This window comes from Ahaetulla prasina, chromosome 1 (genome assembly GCF_028640845.1).
Source record: "Ahaetulla prasina isolate Xishuangbanna chromosome 1, ASM2864084v1, whole genome shotgun sequence".
Taxonomy (NCBI): Eukaryota; Metazoa; Chordata; class Lepidosauria; order Squamata; family Colubridae; genus Ahaetulla; species Ahaetulla prasina.
The window spans coordinates 108,879,815-108,902,446 of record NC_080539.1 but is presented as its reverse complement, the minus strand read 5'-3'; the positions used below and the strand labels follow the sequence as shown (position 1 = coordinate 108,902,446).

Below are 22,632 nucleotides of genomic sequence, written 5' to 3'. Positions count from 1 at the left end.
ACCTTTAAACTATAAGCATTTCCTCCAATATTTCCCACACAATTTCAATAGAGTTGCTAAGATGTATAGTAGTTATTCCATTTTCTATTGTAGACGTTTTTAATAATGTGCAGGATATAATGAAAATGTTACCCTTTGGCTTAAGAATTCCGAAATTAAAATGTAATTTCATGACCAAGTTATTATTTTTCAGTCCTGTTGTAAGGACAAGTAACCTAACTACATACCACATGAAAATATTTTATACTTGCTTTCTTTTTAAAACCTGTCGTCCCAAACTTAAACTTCCTATAAGCAAAATTTTTCAGCTGAAAAGTCTGACAGTATTTTAGCTAGTTATCCTTTGGCATTCAAGGTGCTTTATGTTTGATTCCCAAGCAGAAATTCTGTTCCTACATTTTTTTTAACATGGAGATGTTGTGATGGAAAAGGGAAAAGCTTAAGCTAATCAGTAGTCTATCAGAAATCTGTTGATAGCAATTTATTAGTATGAATTTATATGCAGATGACATTTAAAATTTTCAATCTACCTAAAAATTAAAGATATAACAATTACACATCCAATCCTTGGATAGGGACATCCAATCCCCAACAATCATTTTGAATGTGAATTTTTTGTTCCAAAGGTGGCAAGATTGAGAAATTTGATCTAAAGACGAGAGTCTATTTGAACCAATATATTCAATTGATAGAATAGCCTATTTGGATTTTAGACTAAGATGGAAAAAGAGTCAAAATGTATGTCATCCCCCCCACTCACCATGGGATGGGATAAAACTAGTAGATGGCATTAAACCTGCAAAATTTTGTCCAGAAAGAGTGGCACTGAAACAATGTTTAAAACAATACCTCCTTTAAGGCAAGAATTAGGAAAGAGGATGCACTCCAAATAATTCAATAAAGTCTCCATAAATACTTTTGCACCATTGCAGAAAATATCCTACTTTAATTTAAAAATAATGAAAAAAATATAGTAGGTTTCTTTAAAAAAAATTCTCACTTGGCTCTCCAAACATGCCATGGTATTGCAGAATGCCTAAGGATTTGCTGATGAGCGAGTATAGCTTTGTTGCCTCAGATAATGGCTTAATGCCTCATTATTGGCTTTGGTTGGATGTAAAGCTAAGTAAAATATGTTTACAAAGCTTGGCAACTGAGTTAGGATTGTGGCTTGTTCGCAATGTTGTACACTTATTAGCAAAAAAAAAAAGGATACCATCATACAATACAACGCTGTGGAGAAAGTGACATTCACTCTTCATGGTTTCAGAAACAGTTAACTGAGCTACAGCCTGTAATCAGGCTGGCTTCCATATCAGAAGATTTAAGTCTGTCCCATCTATAACAGAGTGAAGATGACAATATTGGACCAAGACTAGTAAACCTCATGGTGAAAGATGGCTGAAAGTCCATTGTAGCCTTAGAAGTTAAGTGAGTGATTTTGACTGGTCTCTCTCATGTGGGTCACCCTACCTTACAGGTAGGGTGGCCCACCTGTAAGATATAGATAGAACTTAAATGCTGTTATAGATAGAAATTAAATGAAATGTTTACATAAGCCATCTTGTGCTCCAGAAGAAAGCCAGGTCATAAATCTAATGAACTGACCAGATATTAGACTGGTCGGCCTTGGTCCCATTTTCAGGGCTGAACTTCTAGTTGTGTTTGTAGGATAAGCATAAAAGTGTAATCTTTTATCAGCACAAAGAAATTCAAGATAATGCTTGTATTTGGTCATTTTAAGAAACTAAGAAGAAAGTAAATGAAGCCTCAAGCAATATTTGCTACCTTAACAAAATTCTGATAGGTAGATAATTTCACTCAGGGGCCAACTATTTAGGACATCACAGAGAGCAAATATACCATATGAAATTAAACGTGTGACTTCACTTTCTATACATTCTTTGTAGCAAACTGAGAAAAGCAGGAAAGTTGTATATAAAGTATTTTGCAAATATCACAAAAATGCTTCAACTAAATGATTTAAAAAGGTAATTAAAAACAGCATTTTTAATTTTGGGGAGGGAAGGGTGTAACAATAAAAAAAACCTGAAAGATGAAGAACTGTGGAACTATATTATGTCAGACCAACTTAAAGTTAAGGATGATAGGTTAACAAGTTGTGAATCGGGGGAGAATTAGAGAATCACAACAGAAGCAGTAAACCAGATCACAAAGAACAGCAGAATAAATCTGACTCTGGCTTCTCCCTGCTCAAGCAAACCTGTCTAACAAATTCTATCAGAACAGTGAGAGACAAAAATATTTGACAAAGATGGAGAGGCAGGATTTATGGAAGCAATACGACTTACTGACCACAAACTTAGTTCACTATCAGGCAGCCCAGCACACAACTCAGAATCCCTGCTAACTTTGTTCATACAGGGAAGGCAAATTGCAACGATATTTGAAGCTCTGTAAACCCTAAAAGTCTATTGAATCATTTTCAATTCTAGTTCCTGGTTTGATTCAGCACCTCTAAGATTTGATTTCAACATCCATTGAAAGGAAAGTTTGGACTGAATCTTCTCCAGACCAAATGATCCTTTTGAAGAGTCACAAAGCTCTATTAAAATCACAGCGTAGAGGCTAGTTTTTGAGTTTTACAGAGTTGTTTTTCAAATATATTATAAAAATTAAGATGGCGGCACAGAATAAAAACTGCTAGAATAAAACAGGAGCCACATCTCTAGCAGTTATCAAGACTCTATAATTCAAACCGCTTTTGCAAAATCATTTTTTCTATATTAGGAGGGAGTGTGGCTTTGAGTAAGTCACAAAGTCATTAGAACAAATTAATGGCCCCTTACTTTTATATTTGCAGATAAAAGAAAACCGATTACTCCTATGTTACTCTATGTTACTATCTGTTCTGCCCCCACGTGAGTTGCAATGGGTTCAGTTTATTCTCCCTAATCTAGGAAAAGAAACCAACTGTTGTCAGTTATCCACACATTAGCTGAGGCAGCTTCTATCAGGCCATACCCAGCTTCCTCATTTTCAATCTCCAGATATGAATGATCTATTTCTCTCTTAGATATTCTGGAGAGATCCCTGTCATATAGCAAAAGAGATAATTTGGAATAAAACAGACCAGGAGCCAGACTTGCTATATCAAACCTATTCTGCTTCTGTTTCCTCACTCTTTTAATTCCTTTTAATGTTGTGTAGGACAAAGGCGTCTCTAAAACACGAAAGGTCACTCGCTCCAGCTTCCCTGTTTGCTGGCCTCAGGAAAAACAAAACAAAACAAAACACCTCGAGTTTACGCTTTCCCTCGATGAATATTGCATTGGAAAAGGGAGAAAAAAACGTGGCTCGGGGCGCTCTAAGGAGCCACCACTTTGGAGTCTCCCTCCCGCCAAAGGCCAATTTGCCAGGCAGAAGGACTCGCAAGGGCAAGCGCGAGGCTCCCGGTCACGCACGCTCGCTCGCGCCTCTCCCCTCTCCCCCCCCCCGCTCCCCACCTCCTCGCCCAGCGCCCCTCCCTTCTCCGGCGGGAAGCAGAGCCGCCCGCCCGCCGGCCGCCGATTGGAAGTTCCTCGCCCAAGCTGCCGCGCGTCCTATTGGAGTCGGCTTTCCACATTTCATGCGGGCTTCAAAAATGGCCCTGGGCAGCCGGGGAGGGAAGAGAGGAAGGGAAGCGCTTGGCTGGCCGTAACCAGCAGCGCAGCGGAGACAGCTATTCCTCCTAGCGGAGCCTCCCACAACCGGCCCTTTCGGAGCGGAGAGAGGGGTCGCTGACTTTTGCTCTGACTTCGGTGCCGCTGGAATGGAGCCGTTTTTCTAACGGGGCTGCCTCCGTCCAAGGGGCGAAGCGCGCCTCCACGGGGCTAAGCCTGCTATTCAACGCGGCTGCCTTTTCCCTGCCGGAGATGCTGCGAGGAGTCGGGATGTCCGAAACAACAACCCTCGGGACAGCCCGAGGACGCGCTCGGTACTGAAGGAGCTTCGGGCTGCTCTTTTGAGGCGCTCGCCTCACCTGCCCCAAAATCTTTCTTCCTCTCCTTTCCCCCCACCCACCCACCGCCCCATGTGGGATTCTCTCCGGGAGTCCTTCGACGGGCGTGAGCGCCGGAGCGCAAGGCGAGGAGCACACCTGTCCATGGAGTTCCCGAATGGGACGGCCGTCCCGTAGCCGGAGCAGAGCGTGAACCCCCGACCAAGCCTGGCTCTCCCCCTCCCACCTTTTTATTAGGGAACCCCCCCCCGCTTCCCGCTGCCCCCCACCCCCGCCCCGTCCCCTTCCTTCGGCAGAATGGTCTCTGCCCTGAGGTCGATCGGGTCTATCGCTCCCCTATCTGGGCTGCTGCCATTCCTCGCCATCCTTTCGACGAGACTGTCAGGAGGAGATCATCGTCGGGGCAATCGGAAAGTGCACTAATCGATCGTCCTCGGCCAGAGTTTGCGCCCCTTACCCTTTCCCTCCCCCACCCACACACTCCCCCACCCCTTTTTTTTCTTTTAAAGAAGAAGATCAGGAGCCGTTTCTCAGAGACAGGTATTTCTGCTGCTCTTCCGCACCCTCTTCCCCTTCCCCGCGTCTCCTCCTCCTCCTCCCCAAAGGACACTAGACGAGAACTTTTACAGGGTTACTATGCAATTGCGACTGGTTTCTTGGTTCTTTATCACTTGGAACTTAATGGAATACGTTGGCGGCCAGGAGCACCCTTCCAGAGTACGACGACAGGGAAGAAGTAAGTGCGCCTTTCTCCAAGCGCCTCTCTTGAAGCGGGGCTGAGCGCCTCGCTATCCCGGCGGAATAGCTGTGGTCTTAAAATGAAGGTTTAGACTCCTGTAGTGAAGGCTCACTGTTAATGATATTTATTTAGGCTTCTGCAGAGAAGGATCGCCGTTACAATTCAGTGCGGTTGCTGTGCCAGGTAAAAAACATCTAGGGTTGCAGCGTCTCTTTGCCCGCGCACAGCGATCCTATAAATGCACTGAAGCAAATGTAGCGGTGGGGTTTGATGTGGAAGATGTGTAGGAACAGAGACCGGTTTTCAGGAAATTTGCCTCCGAGTAAGTAAGTACGTTTATGATTGTTCTGCGTGAGTCTTGTTAAATTAGTGGAAGAAAGCCTACAAACTCCAAGTCATTTCAAAAATGGATTTCGCTGTATGGTCTGCGAAGGAAAAGCTTTTCTCGGCCTTTCTTTGTTCGTCAAAAGCTTAGAAACGATCCAGGCGAAATTTGATTAACCAAAGCTTAACCTCTTCCTTATGTATTAGCCTACCCCTTTCCTCTAGCTGGATTGTCATTCGGGATCCGAGAAGCCTAACTGTGCCCCACAACCAATTATAGGATGTGTGGCTGATTAGCTTCTCCTGCTCCCGATGCAATGGAGCTCTGGTGAGGCCCAGCTGGGTTCCAGCAAGTGCCTGCGGATCCTTTTGCAGAACTATTGAAATGTGGTCTGTCTTCCTTCTAAGCTCCTAGTGGTGTACTGATCTCCCTTTGGTGAATGGGTTACATGCTGTAGCCAGTAAAAAGAAAACGAGAAAGAAAGGCAAACAGACAGACACATAGGAAATGTATGGGGAGAGGTAGGCTTTTCTTGAACCACAATATTGGAATGTTGAAATAAATGCCCTAAGAGAAGATTTTTGTCAAAAATTTACCTTGAGGCTGGAGGAAGCAAGGATCATCCAACCTAGCTCACATCTCTAAGGAGGGAGGATAACTGGTCAATCTAAAGGTCACAAAAAGATCCCAAATTAATATTGTTCAACAAATAAGCCCCCCAAAACCACAACACACATAGCTGAGTACTGCTGAGCATTGCAACCTCAGCATTTTCACTGAGAAATAAATTCAACTTTGTCACATGGAAGTATTTATAGATTTGTGCCTGTCACTGATTTCAATAGTATATTTTCATTTATGCATCATAAATCTCGCTGGCTTAATTTTGGCTGGATTGTGTTTTGCTCTTACTCAGAAATATGTAGAGGCCTAGGAACTTTGTAGTGACAATGATGGATGCTATTTTTTCCAAACATAGCTACATCTAACTATGGTGTTCCAGGATACCAAAGGATATCAATTGATGATCTTGTCTCATAGCTTCATTTTCAAGGCAGTGGCTGAGGGAGTCTCAAAGCTAAATAAAATATATAATTAAATATGTGTGTTAATTTGTTTGTAGTGTTAGGTGGAAAAAGGGATTTTTTTTAAAAAAAAAGAGTATGGTAAGTTCAGAAGAGTGGCAGTTAGTTACTTCTTGCTTTTCACTTCTGGTACTATCTTGAGAGATGCTCTTTCTCTCATTATCATACCCCATTCTGGTCTATTCCAGCCCATTTGGATTAAAAGTTATGCACCAGAGGACATCAGGTTGAAGGAGGCAGAGTTACCTTTTCCTATCTCTCTTGTGTACAACACTTTATAGAAAATAAAACAGAAAACAAAAATGTCCATCTGGCCTAGTCCAAGATTTATATTTCTAAGGCCTTTCTGAAAGTGTTAGCAAGCCCTCTGGGACCGCTTCATCTTCACGAGTATTTCTCCAACGAGTATTTGCTTAATGGCTCTATTCTGATAGGGAGAAGGGAATGTCAGAACACACAGCCGTCTGTATTCATTTTTTTTAAAAGTACACTGGGTTATTTCCTAGGTTTTGCCCAACCTTCCCTTTCCCCACTATGGCATGCATATCACTTGAAAGACTTTCTTTGTAGCATTGGACTCTGAAAAAGAAGATCTGTCTGATTTCACTGAAGGTTCCCTGGAAACGTCACTTTTTGCAAGGGATCTTCAGACATTCTACAATCCAGTGAACTGAGAGAAGGAAAGGTAATCAGGCTTTGACAAACAAATCAGGTGATTACCTTGGGCAATGGACTTCTATGTTTTATGCTTTTCTGCAGTCTAGCTAGTAAGACTGGTCTCTAGATAGGTTTGGTTTCAGAGTTGCTAAAAGGTCACCAAACAGATGTGGGGGCTCTTTCCTCACTGCCCCGTCTCTCAAGCAAAAATAAAACAAATCATTTAATCAGGATTAAATGTATCCAATGAAAATATTTAAGTGTTGTATATGTGTTATCTCATTGAATGCTAATAAATTCAGTCATCTGTCCAATAGGAAGGCTAAAATAAACCAATTTCTCCTGATTTCTCTTTTGTTCCCGCACTTACAGTGGAATGGGGAAGTTATTTGTACTTGCTTGTTGTTTGATTCTGATGGATGTCCAAATTGGCATTCAGAAATCAAACTCCAGAGTCTACATTTGCACGGCAAAGTTTTTATCTATTGTTGTCTTATATACACTGACTTGCATTGGTACCTTACTAGCATCCTCTAAAATTACTGAGCTGATTGATTACAGTGATATTTAGGTAACAGTCTCTATCACTTATGAGAAATGGCCTTGGGGAACCATATCCCCATCAATGAAGTTGGCATAGGATTACATTTTCAGATTATGCTTGCTTGCAATCAAAGATCCAGACTTAATAGGAAAACTGTATTTTCATACAGAAGTAGCCTAGACACTGCAAGAATACCTATATATGTTTTATTTATATCTCCCTGAGATTGAAAAAAGAGTATGAATCAAGAAAACAGATTCTTCAGGATCCATGAGTAAAAAAGTTACAAACTGAAAATAGTTTCATTTTCCCATTTGCCCAAATGAACGGATAATTATTTAAGAAAGAGAAAGGACTTCTCTGGGCATTACCTACTCAATTCAATTTTCTCCAAGGTTTTCCCTCTCCTTCTGAATTTTCAGTTGTTTGCACAGAGCTCTAAAACTGTGAGAGGTGCGACCTCTGGTGACTGCTGCAAAAATCCATTCAGAACTCATATACACTTAAGTCACTCTTCCCTTTGCAGATGTGGGCTTGCTTCTTGCAAGTGTGCTCAAAGATTACAAGGGTGAAGTGCTACCTGGAACTTTATGCAATTATTTAAAAGGCCTCTACTTTGCTTCTATCAACAATTTGTCTTCCAAAGCAACAATCACAGGCACTAAACTTGCATTTGGAAACAATGAACATTTGGGTAGAAGAGAATGATCAGACGAGATGATGCTGATAAAATCAGCAGATTTTTAATCAGCATGTGAGATAATAGCTTATCATCATTACAAATTAATCAGGTAATGTAAAATTATCCACTGTTGGACGAAGATTTACTATAAAGATAGCTACTCCTGTTACTTGGGGTCAGAGCAAGGGAAGAAAAGCATACAAAGAGAGTCGGGTGCAGTTTTGAAAAGTAACTAAGAAGAGATTTCATTTAAATGAATGGTGGTAGACATCCAACATTAATATTTATCACTTATCAGCTGCTGGTATTTTCTAAATTCAGCAGCATTGCTAGTGAAATACAACAGTTTCAGCAAGTGAAAATCCTGGAGTTGTGTGTCTTCTATTCTTTTTATTCTTCCACATAGTATCTTATCTGCATCTGCAAGAATATTTGTACAAAATGTATTGGTGAGGAAGATGGAACGTAGGAATGTTTCAAAATTGGCTTTGAATTTAGGATGGGATTTAACTCTTTATCCAACTGTAAACCATCACTTTTCCTGGATATACAGTAGGTGAGTGCAGGAAGACAGGAAGAAAAAGGGAAATGCACTCACTTGTCCACAAGAGTGAGGCAGAAATTGGGGGTGTGGGGTGGCTGCACTGTCCTTTCACTGGACCTCTCCTAGTTTTTGCAAAACACAATAATTGGATCTAATATTTCCTCCTTTTTAAATTAGGACAATTAAAAAACAACTTTTGAGTTTCAGACTATGAGGCTTTGGCTTATGGGTGAAGAAACCAGAAAAACAACAGGGGAAAAACAAGTTGTGGTGAACAGACTACTGGTATGTGGTCACATTTTCTTCTAGTGGGCAGACTTCATGAGAACCTTAAATTTCCTGTGTAAACCAAAAATGATATTTGGTAATGTTCTTTCCAGAAAACAATGTTCATGTATTCAAGTAGTTTATTCATCATGAATAAATTAATGGAATACATTTAAAATGAATAATGGTTTCTTCTTTTTCTGAAAGAACAAAAGTTTCTTTTGTGGTCAACCTAATAGTCCTGCTTTGCCTTGCATGAAAGTGAAGTGAAGTAATCACCTTACAGTATTCATATTTAACTTATAAAGTATTTTCCTGTCAGAAAGAAGACATTTATTTTATCATTTCTGGAAAGATTGCTGTATTAAGTTCATCTGAGGATCAGTTGAGGACTAACTTTGAGAAAACTGCACTGTCAGCAGAAACACACTTTTACAGCAGATAAAGCCAATATTTCAGCTGTAATTTATTCAGATAATATATAGCATGCAATAGAAAGATTTAAAGACATTAGCGGTGGAATTTTCTGTGTTTTATTTAGATAAAAGTTTTTAAAATTAACACAGTTGAGAATTTAAAAGGATAATAGTGTAACAATGAAAGAGCTAAAACACATATTTTCTGAAATATATTCCATTTCATTCAATAAGTCTTATTTTCTGTCATTTTACATGGAGAAATAATAGTATATATTACAATTACAATATCTACAATTTGAAGAGATTCTCTGATAAAAATCAATCAATAAACAGCTTCTTCTATTTACTAAGGAATTAGATGAAAAATAAAGACTCAAGAGACATATAACAGACATTTCCCCCAAATTTGCAACAAACAATACAGTAAATAAAACATTGTAGTCTTGAAGTAGAATAATTAATGCAGCTACTTTTTGTTTGTTGGTTTGCTGCTTTTGTGTGTCTGTGTCCATGCATGTGTTAATTTACCTGTGACCCAGTAACTAATACTTATTCTGGTCTTGAGACTGATTTTCACATGCATTGTAGTAGAAGCATTAAGTAATATCATTATATGTGATGCAGAATCAGACTTTGTTTTTAGACTATTATGTCTTTAGATGTTTCATCTTATCTTTTTATAGGACATCACTCATGACATCCCCTAGGTCAGGGGTCTGCAAACTTGGCTCTTTTAAGACTTGTGGACTTGAGTTCCTCTGGGAGTTGAAGTCCACAAGTCTTAAAAGAGCCAAATTTGCAGACCCCTGACCTAGGTAAATGGATGGTTACTTTGGACTAAGGGGGAGAAATATCCCCACCCCCCAACCTGTTCATTTACATGAAAAAAATGTATCAAGCCCATAATTTTTGCTGTCACATTTTCTTCTATATCTTATTTGTTCTGTTTATTTAGTATTATTTACATTGTATATATCTATTTGTAGGCTTCCTCATGTACATATTTTTAAAGATTGTTTAGCTATTTTGGAAAGTTGAAAACAGACATCCAGTATGAATATATGAATATTTTTTCATCTTTTTTTCCTCCATCCTCTATAAATGTAAGAGAAGCCTGGACAATTGGCCTGGACATTACTTGGTGCCTGTTGTACTTAGCATAGAAAAAAAAAAAGAGGGGGAAGGGATTTTCTCTCCAGCTATTTTGACAGCAGGAATAAGCAGAAGAAAAATACTGAAAAGCATCCCACATAAATGTTCTTAGTTTTGGGTGAGCAAAACAAGCTCTATGTTATTCCTCCAGTCATAAGGAATCCTTCTTTAACATATCAGAGCTACAGTTCTACACTATCAACACTTTGATAGTGTAGAACTGTAGCTCTGATATGTTAAAGAAGTGTTTGTGATCCTCAATCTATAACAGGTATGAGGAAACATGGCCTTTTATAACTTGTGGACGTCAACTCCCAGAATTTCAGAGTCATAGTTCCCCGCCCCTCATCTCTATGATTATACATAGATCTTCCTACCAGTACAGGCTGCGACTTAAAACCATAATGTCTTATATATTATTATTTATTTATTAGATTTATGTGCCACCTATAAAGGCTTACAAACTTTAAAACTGATAGACATTAAAATAACAAAACAATAAATAACAACAGCAATAATAAGTAAAGTGGTGAGGAGGAGTGGAGTATAAAGTACACGGGAAGAGATAGGTCTTTTCTTAACCCAATAGCCACATCCCGAATGGTGCACTCCCTTTGGGGCCCCAGAGCCAGGTTTTCAGGTTTTATGGAAGATCAGGAGGCTAGGTGTGGGTCTCACCTCAGGGGATACAAAAGGATCCTCCAAAGGGTAGGGTAGGAGCTGGGACTGGATCAATTGGCTCTGGAGCCTCAGTCATTGAGCAAAGCAGTTGTTAAGCATGACACCTGTGTGACTATTTTGCCCAATGACTGCTTGATGCTCCTGTTTGTGGTTGTGGTCATTAAGCAGATGGAATTATTATTATGTATTATGTATTATTATTAGTAGTAGTAGTAGTAGTAGTAGCAGCAGCAGTATTAGTAACAGAGTTATTAATACTTGGAACACACTACCTGACTCTGTGGTCTCTTCTCAAAATCCCCAAAGCTTTAACCAAAAACTGTCTACTATTGACCTCACCCCATTCCTAAGAGGTCCGTAAGGGGCGTGCGTAAGAGCACAAGCGTGCCTACCGTTCCTGTCCTATTGTTTCCTTTCATTATATCTAATTAATATAGTTATTACATACTTATGCTTATATATATGCTTATATATTGTATAGTTATTTCATGCTTATGCTTATATATACCGTTGTGACAAATAAATAAAAAATAAATAAAAAAAATAAAAAAAGAACAAGAAACTTGTCTGCAGAATTCAGCTCCGTGAAGAAGGAAACTGCACTGGGGCTTCAGGATCTGAGCTCTGTTTCCCTGCTTTGCCAGAGGAGCTTGCCTTCCCTCAGTGCATTGTTATTATTGAACAGTTTCTATGGGAGGGAGGGAGGGAGGGAGGGAGGGAGGGAGGAAGGAAGGAAGGAAGGAGCGGTTACAATCTTTTCAAAAAATCATTTGCTTGGATAGGGGTTTTTTTGACTTTATAAAACAAAAGAACCAACGATCATAAGTCTTAGGCTTCTCCTATTAAGAAAAGTTATTGGTAGGCAACAGAAAATTATCTAGTATCATTTCTCCTAACTTCCTATTGATGCTACATTAGTCAGATACGACCTGCTATCAGGAGAAATCTACTGACATTGTCTCTGAGAGGTTAACAGTCTCTCCAGCTTCCATAGCATCTCAATCAAAAGACTGAAATTTCCAAGGCCACACAAACACACACACATTTAAAATTAAAACAAAATACCCAACCCATCCCCATCACATATTCAGAAAAGCGACTGATGGTCAGTTTTAAATAATACTGGGTGAGAGAGAGAAAAGATGGCAGGGGATTTACCAATCTCTGCCCTGAAACTATCCTTCAGTAAAAACTATCAAGATCGTGTGGAAAAGTAGGCTGCAAAGAATATTGCAGGTATCTGTGCTGCCTTTCCTCCCTTCTATCTGAGTCTTCTGTCCAGTGGCAGCATGGCAGAATTGCTTACAAAAGTTGCAACCTTCTTTTGAAAATAAGGATATTAAGGACAATATATAAAAAAGACAATATGATACCAAAATATATAAAACAAATCCAAAATAATTTGTATTATAGTTGGCATGTTTAAGAAATGGAATAGATTTAAATCTAACTTTGCTCATGGTCATGTACATCTGCCATGTTTTCTTGGAAACAACATGGAACTGGTTTTCCATTGTCGCCTTCTGGCATTTTTTTTTTTTACTTCTCAGTTCAGCCTATAGGTTGGTAATTCCCTAGTGGTCTATATTCCATAATTAATTAGGCCTGAACCTGTTAGATCTTCTAAACCCATATAAATTCCTAGTAATTTTTGAAAGAACAATAGAAAATAAGAACTTTTTAGGTATGTCTTAACATATTTCTGTTCTATTCCTCATTTATTTATTTCCCTCCTATTTTAATTAATTGCGTGGGCTGCATTGGTTGCCGGTGGTCTTCCGGGTGCGCTTCAAGGTGTTGGTTATCACCTTTAAAGCACTCCATGGCATCGGACCGGGATATTTACGGGACCGCCTGCTGCCGCCAGTTCCCTCCCATTGTCCGGTGCGTCCAGTGCGCTCTCACAGGGAGGGCCTCCTTAGGGTGCCGTCAGCCAACCAATGTCGGCTGGCGGCCCCCAGGGGAAGAGCGTTCTCTGTGGGGCCTCCGGCTCTGTGGAACGAGCTGCTGGTGGGACTCCGTCTTCTCCCTGATCTTCGGACCTTTAAACGCGAGCTCAAGACTTTCTTTTTCCACCAAGCGGGGCTGGCCTGATTGATTGATTTTAATAATTAGGGATTTTAGCGGGTTTTTAAATGGGGGTTTTATCTTTGTATTTTTATTCTAATAGTTTTAAGTATACAGCAGTTTAATAAGTTTTTTAATTTGGTTATGGTATTTTAAATGGTTTTTTGTATTATTGTTGTTTTATTTGCTGTACACTGCCCTGAGTCTTCGGAGAAGGGCGGTATAAAAATGTGAATAATAAATAAATAAATAAATAAATAATTTTCATATGAAATGTTAGTGCACCAGCTGGAAACTAATTGTGGATTGGTTTTTATTTGCTACTATGAATTCAGGGGTACCTAACAATGAAGTTAAGACTAGACTGGAAGAATACCAAGGACCACTAGATGACAGCAAAGAGATACAATAACAGGACCTCTGGGTACTTAAGTAGAGAATGATTGTCATAATTTCTTTCTTTTTTTCTGTTCTGGTCCTTTCCTTTTCCTTTTTTCCCCCCCACTTGGTACCACTATCTCTTAATATTTGCTTCTCTCCAAGATCACTTCCTTTTCTTCATGCCTTCCATTTAAGAAAGTAACCAATGTACACTCTAGTTTTTTAGTAGAATATAATGCATTTATTATTTCATCACAAGACCTAGAACTGGACAGAATTCATATCTGGGAGAGGGTGGAGACATGGGAAACAAAAACAAAACAAAACAACAACAACAAAGAAAAATCTGATTTTTAAACATTGACAGATTTCTACATTTTATCTAGCTTTCACACCTCTTGCCAGGAACATTGTATAGTGAAGTCTGCAGTAAGGGCTACCATATCTCAATTGTAAAATCTTGATCCCCAAGAAATGGCAGCCAAGAAATACAGAAAACTCCTTGCTGCCATCTCATGGTGATACAGATTTTTGCAACTAGATCTGATAGTCCTTACTTTAAGTAGCAATAGCACCTATATGTCACTTCACAGTGCTTTACAGCCCTCTCTAAGCAGTTTATAGAGACAGCATCTTACCCCTAACAATCTGGGTCATCATTTTACCAACCTCAAAGGATGGAAGGCTTGAGTTAACCTTGAGCTGGTGGGAATTGAACTGCTAGCAGTCAGCAGAATTAGTCTGCAATACTGCATTCTAACCACTGAACCACCACACTCAAGTACTCAGTCTTGATCTAGTTACTATCAAAATAAAATCAGATACCCATTTTTAGTGTGACAAGCAAGTGAACAAAAATGTCTAACTTGGTTTCAGAACACTTGAAAAACAACTGCTCACAGTTCATGATAAAATTGTAGTCAGAAGAATGTTTCAGGGCTGGGAAGTATTAATATTTTCTTTTAAGCAACGACACATCTCCTCAAATGTATTCCTGCTTTAAAACATTAACATTAATAATATTTATAATAACTAAAATGTGTAGGCCAATTAAATGGGTTTTACCTGGTGCCGAAAACATAAGACAGATACCAGTTAAGCCTCTTTGGAGAATGCGTTCCAAAAACAGTACCGCCACTAAAATAACCTTATTATGATTCACCATCTACTTCTGAAAATAGGTTTCCCCTCCACAATGTGCCATGAAAGTTAATGTCTTAGCAGTTGTGTGTATAAACAAAGCTACCTGAATCTATATAGCAAAGCGGTGCAAACATTTTACCATAAAGATTTAATGTGATTCAAAAAAAAGATAAAAAATGTTGATAAAATCATACAGTAAGTGACCACTAACTTCTTGTGAAAATTCTCCTTACTTTAAAAAAATAATATGAAGCCTGTTCTTTCGTGCTACAACAGACTAGCATAGTTATCTATCCAGTGAATTTAATGAGTTCAACGATTATCCATACAATTGCTAATCCCCATTTAACAGTCCTGATACGTGAGTTCTCACATTCACCTTCAGGTTAAAGTCCACCTCAGCTATGGAAGCTCATTGTCTGATTTTGGGTTTGTCACTAGGGCTGTGTTATGTGGACAGTATGTAACATAGCATCGACCTGCAACTTCTTAAACAAAGCACTAATTCTCCAGTTGGAAAAATGAAACCTCATAATCTGAGGGTGTGTGTGTGTGTTTGTGTTTGTGTGTAGCAGCTGCTTTAAGGAATTCAGGACATTGCTGATCTCCATTTTGCTCTCAAATCACAAGTACTGATAGCTCTATCAGCCACCTTCTTTCAGACCAACATACCCCAGAGGGTGTGAGAGTAAAATGATATAGGCCACCTTGAGCTCTTGGAAGAAAAGTAGAATGTAAAATTAAGCATGAATAAATAAACCTTTCCCAATATATACAGAAAGGGAGAAAGACAGACTGATTCACTCATAAAACAGACTGTTTCTCAAAAAGATTGCCCTTTTCTTCCTGATGACTACAATAACATCACTTCTGTCATGACAGGCCTATAATTTATGGAGAATTAAAAACTAGCTATATTAAGAATTTGTAGTTTAGGCACTATCCATATAGGTAAACATATTTGACGTTACCTGGCAACACCAGATTTTGTTATACTTTGGAGAGTATTTGAACTGAATCCAAATATAAATCACAAATGTAGCAATAACTAGCTAATGTAAAAACACCTGCATTGCATCTCTGAATCCCCATGCACAAATTTAAGCTGGAAAGCCATGACACTTTAATGTAGTTTATGAAATTTATGTGTGTTATCAGCGTATTCACTGAACCAACACAATTTATTGAAGAACATAATATTTGATTCCTATCAGCTCTATTGGTTAGAGGAAAGAAAATTTAACTCTATTCCATGAAGCAAGTCTCCCACATAGCAACAGTAAACATTAGTCTATTGCTTCTTCATCAAAGGTACAAATGTCAGAATCTGGAAATATTTTATGACTTGCATTACTCCACATTGACCTTGTCATAAATTCATCCATAACATTTTCTCTCATTCCTAAGTAAATGCTTGAAAAAGTTGAACCCTAAAATTACTTAAAAATAGACAACTTAGGTTCACGGAGATTATTGATACAATGTTAATAGTGTATAGTACCATATTTGTCTGTCTAAAGTAAAACTACTGAATCAAGAAAATGTTCAAGAAAACTTGTAGAGGACTACAGTATTATTTTGTTGCCATCTATGCCTGTTTTTTTTTCATTAGCTTTATATGCTGCTTCAATCACCAAGTGATGCTGAACAGCTCACAAACCTTATTCAATAACACAACTTTTAAAATGGTAAAACCATAATAACAATGACAAAGCAGAAAGAATATCTAACACGCATTCCCCTGTCAGAAGGAACCAATCTATCCCTCATATACCAAAAGGTTCCTGAAAGAGATTTTTCATGGTTTTACAGAATTACAGAGCAGGAGACCCTCTACCATTTCAGACAAATGGCTCTCCAATCTCTTAAAAACGTCCAGTGATGGAGTGCCTACAACTTTTGGAGGCAAGCCGTTCCACTTATTAATTGTTCTCACTGACAGAAAAGAGGTTGGCTCTCTCTTTTAAAAATTTCCATCTGTTATTTCATGTCTTGCTACCAGGCGCTTTGGAGAATAGGCTAACCCCCTTTTCTTGTGATAACCCTCCAAAAATTGGAAGATTACTATTACGGTATATCAACCCTAGTTGCCTGAACTGTGGGATGGGCAGAAAATAAATTTGATAAATAAATCAGTTCATTAAACTAGACATTCCCAATTCCTGTAACCGTTTATCGTATAGTTTAGCCTCCAGTCCCCTAATCATTTTTGTTGCTCTTCTTTGCACTCTTATTTATTTATTTATTTTATTTGAATTTATATCCCGCCCTTCTCCGAAGACTCAGGGCGGCTTACACTGTGTCAAGCAATAGTCTTCATCCATTTGTATATTATATACAAAGTCAACTTTTATTGCCCCCAACAATCTGGGTCCTCATTTTACCTACCTTATAAAGGATGGAAGGCTGAGTCAACCTTGGGCCTGGTGGGACTTGAACCTGCAGTAATTGCAAGCAGCTGCTGTTAATAACAGACTGTCTTACCAGTCTGAGCCACCAGAGGTTATGGAACCTCAGATTAATAGGGAAGAGTAATATTTCCTAGGGGTGCTATTCTAAAAAGGGGGGAATATAACAAAGAATGTGTGTCCATAAGGTCTCTGTATATGACAGTCTCTAAGAGCAGAGACACAGATTTATCAAATAGATGAAGGCTACTGTGAGAAGACTCCCAAAGAAACCAGCTGCTGAGCAAAAAGCTGACAACCAACACTTTGAACACAGGAATAAACTGTAACTAGTGCAGCTCTTGGACTAATTGTTTTCCATAGTAAACTGACTAGTATACATAAGTAGATAAACCATTCTGTATTCACTGCAGGCTGTAACACCGTTTAAAGGCAGTCCCATGTAGGGGTGCTACCATAGTATGAATGAGTAAGAGTAGGTCCTTCTAATTCAGAAAAGGCTTTTAATTGGTGTATAAGATGAAACTTTGTAGAGACACTTCTAGGCACAACTGTCCTTGAACAGGAAGAGCACCAGGTTATGGAGCAGTTCTGCCTGACGCTATCTATAACAAAGATCACTAGAATCAGAGAGTTTCCAAATTCATCCCTCTTGACTGAATGTGAGCCTGTTTGTACCATGTGGACTGTAACAGCTTCCAGGAACATGACAGAACCTCCTTGGCATCTTCTGTTGTGCTTGGGGTCAAGAGGTAGATGACAAGAGATGTTATCAAGTATGAGGGGATTCTACCAAAAGAACACTCCTTTACTTCTATGCTCTTTGCTATATTTAGACTATTTTGCTGCAACTCTGCTTCTCTCTTTTTTCTTTTTCTTTTTCTTTTTTTAGTGAGATAGGGACACCATTGCCTTTGATTGCCAAGCATGAGTTTGGCTGCTCTTTAAAAATGCTGCACCGTTCAAAGCTGTAGTAGCTACGTAACATTTTTATGAAAAAAATTTAAGATGTGAGTAACAGAGAGGGGAATTACTCAAATATTGGTTTTTGGAACATGGGGGCAAATGAGGACTCTGTGATAGTGAGGGTGTTTATTTATATTTTGTGGCTTTTGCAGGCTAAATATTGAAAAGGTAATTTATAATTAATTCAATCACTGACATTTAGACAAATTGCATGCAGTTGATACAAATGTGACAAGGTGGCAGTTATAGGACATCCTGTTGGTTCCTGCCTCAAAGACTGAAAATACTCCAAGATTGCAGAGTTCCTCGAATATGTCCTAAAGTTTACCCATGATTATTCAGAGAGAAATCTGTTTATGTTTAACTGGGCTTACTCTAAAAATACACCAAAGTAAACTTGTCTAGAACTATAGTGTTGGTTTCACAAGAACTCTAGAATTGAAGTATTTTGTGGGTTTGTTTGGTTTTTAAAGTATAAAAGAGCGAGAAATGTAATTAACCTGTTGAATGGAAATCTACACTTTTAGCGGAAAAAGGATTAAAAAATCCCTCATATTTATTTTTGCTATAGCAATGCTTCTAAGTTGCTTCTGAAAGCAGGACATTCTTATATTAGATGACTATATAAGGATACATATTAAGAAGTATTGCTTGAACTGAAGCCGTAAAATTCAAATAGGTTGCAAAAGCCAAACAGTGTGTTGGTTCATATTATTCAAGCCTTTTTTCAAAAAGAGCATTTGCTCAGGAACTCACCCATAAAATGGGAGTAGTTGTGGTTATATATTAACATTGACAAAAAACATATTGCAATCAAGGTTTGAAGAAATGTGGCTCCTCTAATAATCCATTAATTTACAGAACTCTCAGAATCCTGAACATTCCATTTTTAACCACTTTTTATACCTCAAATGCTAATACAGTAAATTTGTTCTTATTTCAATAAAGTGCTGTCATTAAGTGAATATAATCAAAACTATGGTTTTCCCAGTAATAAGGCATGGCTGTGAGAGTTGGACAGGGGACTCTGACATGCTGTGGCCCATGGGGTCATGTAGAGTTGGACCTGACTTAATGACTGAACAACAAATCCTGAATAGTTTACATTTACACTGAAAATCAACTCAAGACCAGTGACAGGGGAAGGAAAAATAGAAATGATATTAATAGGGAAACTATTTGGCATTTTTCAGTTGCACAGATGTATCTGTGCTGCCATGTTTTCCCCATTGGGAGTAGGGACACCAACAATTTCTTCTTATTCCAATCCATTTAGAGTGGGTTGAAAGTCGTGTTTCCAGTTTCGACTAGTTCAAGTGTTGCTTTGTAGCTGGCCTACTGTGAGTTTTTTTATTATTTGTTTATAGGGTCACATATCTAGTAACTCTAGGCACTCACAACTTCTATCAAAATGTAGCTAAAAACGAAAATATTCTTCCCCACAGACACCAGACCAAACAGCCAGTCAGCTCAACCTTCATTTTAGCCCAATGCTTGGAGGAAGAGCTGGGTCTTCACAACCTTCCAGAATGCTAAAAGCATAGAGATCCCTCAGATTTCAGGTAGAAGCCCGTCCTGGGGTGGCCACCTAGAAGGCATATCCCAAGATTCAGGATTATTTTTTTTTACTTTGGATTAGGCTAATCCCTGCACTTTGATTGGCTATTGGGCTGAGGCAGAAGTGCTCATCATAATTTTCCAAGCTTTTCTTAGGTAAGATCTGTTGCAGCTTCTGTTAGAGGTTTTCTCATTAGTGTAAACATTATAATGCTTATCATGCACATAAAATACATTTGTGACAAAAAGGCCCTTTGCAAATTTTTATCTTTCTTATTAATTAATTAATTATAACAGAGTTGGAAGGAACCTTGGAGGTCTTCTAGTCCAACCCTTGCCCAGGCAGGAAACCCTACACCCCTTCAGACAAATGGTTATCCAACATCTTCTTAAACATTTCTAGTGTTGGAACATTCACAACTTCTGCAGGCAAGTTGTTCCACTGATTAATTGTTCTAAGGAGAAAGGAAATCTCCCTTCCTTGGTCAGTTTCCAATTCATTCATTCATTCATGCATGCATGCATGCATGTATTAGATAACAGATATAAATATAGACATAATTATGAATACATGAGATGGACACAAATAAAAGAGAACATTAGGGCAGGGACGGTAGGCACGCTGGTGCACTTATGCACGCCCCTTAAAGACCTCTTAGGAACGGGGTGAGGTCAACAGTAGACAGTCTAAGGTTAAAATTTTGGGGGTTTGGGGAAGAAACCAGAGAGTCAGGTAGTGCATTCCAGGCATTGACCACTCTGTTGCTGAAATCATATTTTCTGCAATCGAGTTTGGAGAGGTTTACCATAAGTTTGTAACTATTGCTTGCTTGTGTATTGTTGTGGTTGAAGTTGAAGTAGTCATTGACAGGTAGGACATTGTAGCAGATAATTTTATATACTACGCTTAGGTCAGACCGAAAGCGGCGTAGTTCCAAGTTGTCTAAGCCCAAAATTTCAAGTCAGATGGCATATGGTATTCTATTGCGGGTAGAGGAATGGAGGACTCTTCTCATGAAATATCGGTGGACTCACTCAACTATATTAATGTCCGATATGTAGTGCGGGTTCCAGACAGATGTGATGTATTTGAGAATTGGTCTAGCAAATGTTTTGTATGCTCTAGTTAGTAGTACAATATTATTGTGGGTTGCCAGCAGCCTGCGAACCTGGCATCGGAGTTGGACAGTGAGGAGGCTGGGGAAGACAATGGGCCAGTACTGGAGTCAGGGAAGACCCAAATAAGGGCTCTGGGTCTGAGGCAGAGATGGGGCCAGGGCCATCTGAGAGCAATGTGCGGACTCCGGAGCCTCCAGAGACGGACAGCAGAGAGGCAGAGGAACAGGAGGACCTGTTCTTAGAGCACACATGTGAAGAGCTGCCAGAAGTCAAGAGGAGCTGAAGAAAAAAGGACAACTCAGGAGTAAGGCCAGAAGATGATTGGCCACTCCCGTAAGGCTTAAAAGAGCAGCAACGAGCCGTTGGATTCTTTGTAAAAAAGCAACATTGATTTCCGTGCTTCTTGTCAGCATCTCTTGAATTTTGTGGGGGTTTTGCCAAGAAAAGCCTTTGGCAGGTTGCCAAAGACATCAAAGGGTTGGTGATAAGGCCAACGGACTGGTTATTAAGAATTTTGTTTTGGACTAAGCAGAGAATGAATTAATTCTCAGCTGTTTTAATAAAATAAGTTTGTTGAGGACTGAATTGTGTTTAGTAATCACTACTTGGGCCTTAGTCACAACAAATATTACCAGAGAAGAAGCTACGCAAGATTAAGTTAACAACTTTTAATGCCTTTTTGGCAATGCTGTTATAGTGAGCTCTGGCACTCAGATCGTTTGAGATGAGTACTCCAAGGTCCTTGACAGAGTGAGGGTCATCTACAAGGTCGTATCCACCCAGCTTGTATTTTGTGTTTTGATATTTTTTTTGCCAATGTGTAAGACAGAGCATTTGTTGGTTGAGATTTGGAGTTGCCAATTGTTTGACCATTCTAACCGATAGTCAAGGTCTTTTTGTATTGTCAGTGGTGCTGAACAGTTTTACATCATCAGCAAAGAGAACGCTGTTGCTTATAATATGATTGCAAAGGTCATTTGTGTGGGTCCTAAAATGTTTCCTTGGGAGACCCCGCTGTTAACAGGTGCAGAGTTTGATAGGCTGTTCCCTATTTTGACTACTTGTTGCCTGTTTGATAGGAATGCAGCTATCCACTTATGCAGGGATCCGGAAATGCCATAAGATTTTAGTTTTAGAAGTAGTTTGCTGTGTACCACTAAATCAAAGGTACAGAAGGCTATATAAATCGTGTCTATTGCTTTACCCTAGTCGAGTTGTGAAGTCCATATGTTTTTGCAGTGTAAGAGTGTAAGAATCTTGTGCATTAATTGTCACCTTTCCTGGAAGAGGAGGCTATATTCACTTCCACTTTCACCTTCATCAGCCTTTATTGAAAGTGGGACTGTCCTTGAAGAATATTTGGAAATTATAGCAACACATAGAAAGTGTTGGCTCAGATAGTTTTGAGTGCCCTTTCAGGTGGCCACATAAAAAACTACTTCAAGAACTGTTTTGGTTACCAGTTGGCATCAAGGTGCTGGTAATCTTCTTTAAAATTCTTCATGGTTCAGGGTCTGGATATTTGCTAGACTGTCTTCTCCCAGTGACATCTGTCCATCCGGCATTAGCAACTCAGCATTAAATCTAACTAAAGTTAAGTTCTGCTGAATTACCTAATTTTAATATAGATAATAAAACTTAAGTAATACTTTCATTGAAGTTCATCATTATTGTTCTCGATGCTGAGGATTGATTACCACTGGAATTTAACAAGTGGTCCATTTTTTTTTCACTTCAGTAGATTTCTCTAAACTGGAATTTTGGAACAGTCTAAAATTAGTATGCCCAAACCAACATGAAAATTTATAATATTAACACTTAAACAACAAAAGGAAATACCCAAAGCCCCAGAAGAAACCAGCTGAAGGGGCATCTGTTACTTTCACGAATCTGAGGGACTTTCCCTACGATATTTTCACTGTTGTCTAAAGTATA

At 38.9% G+C, this 22,632-nt stretch overlaps 1 protein-coding gene across 1 annotated transcript in view; it reads left to right on the top strand.

The window, feature by feature from the left end:
• The first annotated feature begins 4,368 nt into the window (after positions 1-4,368).
• Positions 4,369-22,632, top strand: part of RSPO3 (R-spondin 3) — a 75,567-nt gene continuing 57,303 nt past the window's right edge. The window contains exon 1 of the mRNA XM_058172256.1: positions 4,369-4,697. Coding sequence (XP_058028239.1) covers positions 4,598-4,697 — 100 coding nt within the window. The 5' untranslated portion in view covers positions 4,369-4,597. The remainder of the gene's footprint in view (positions 4,698-22,632) is intronic.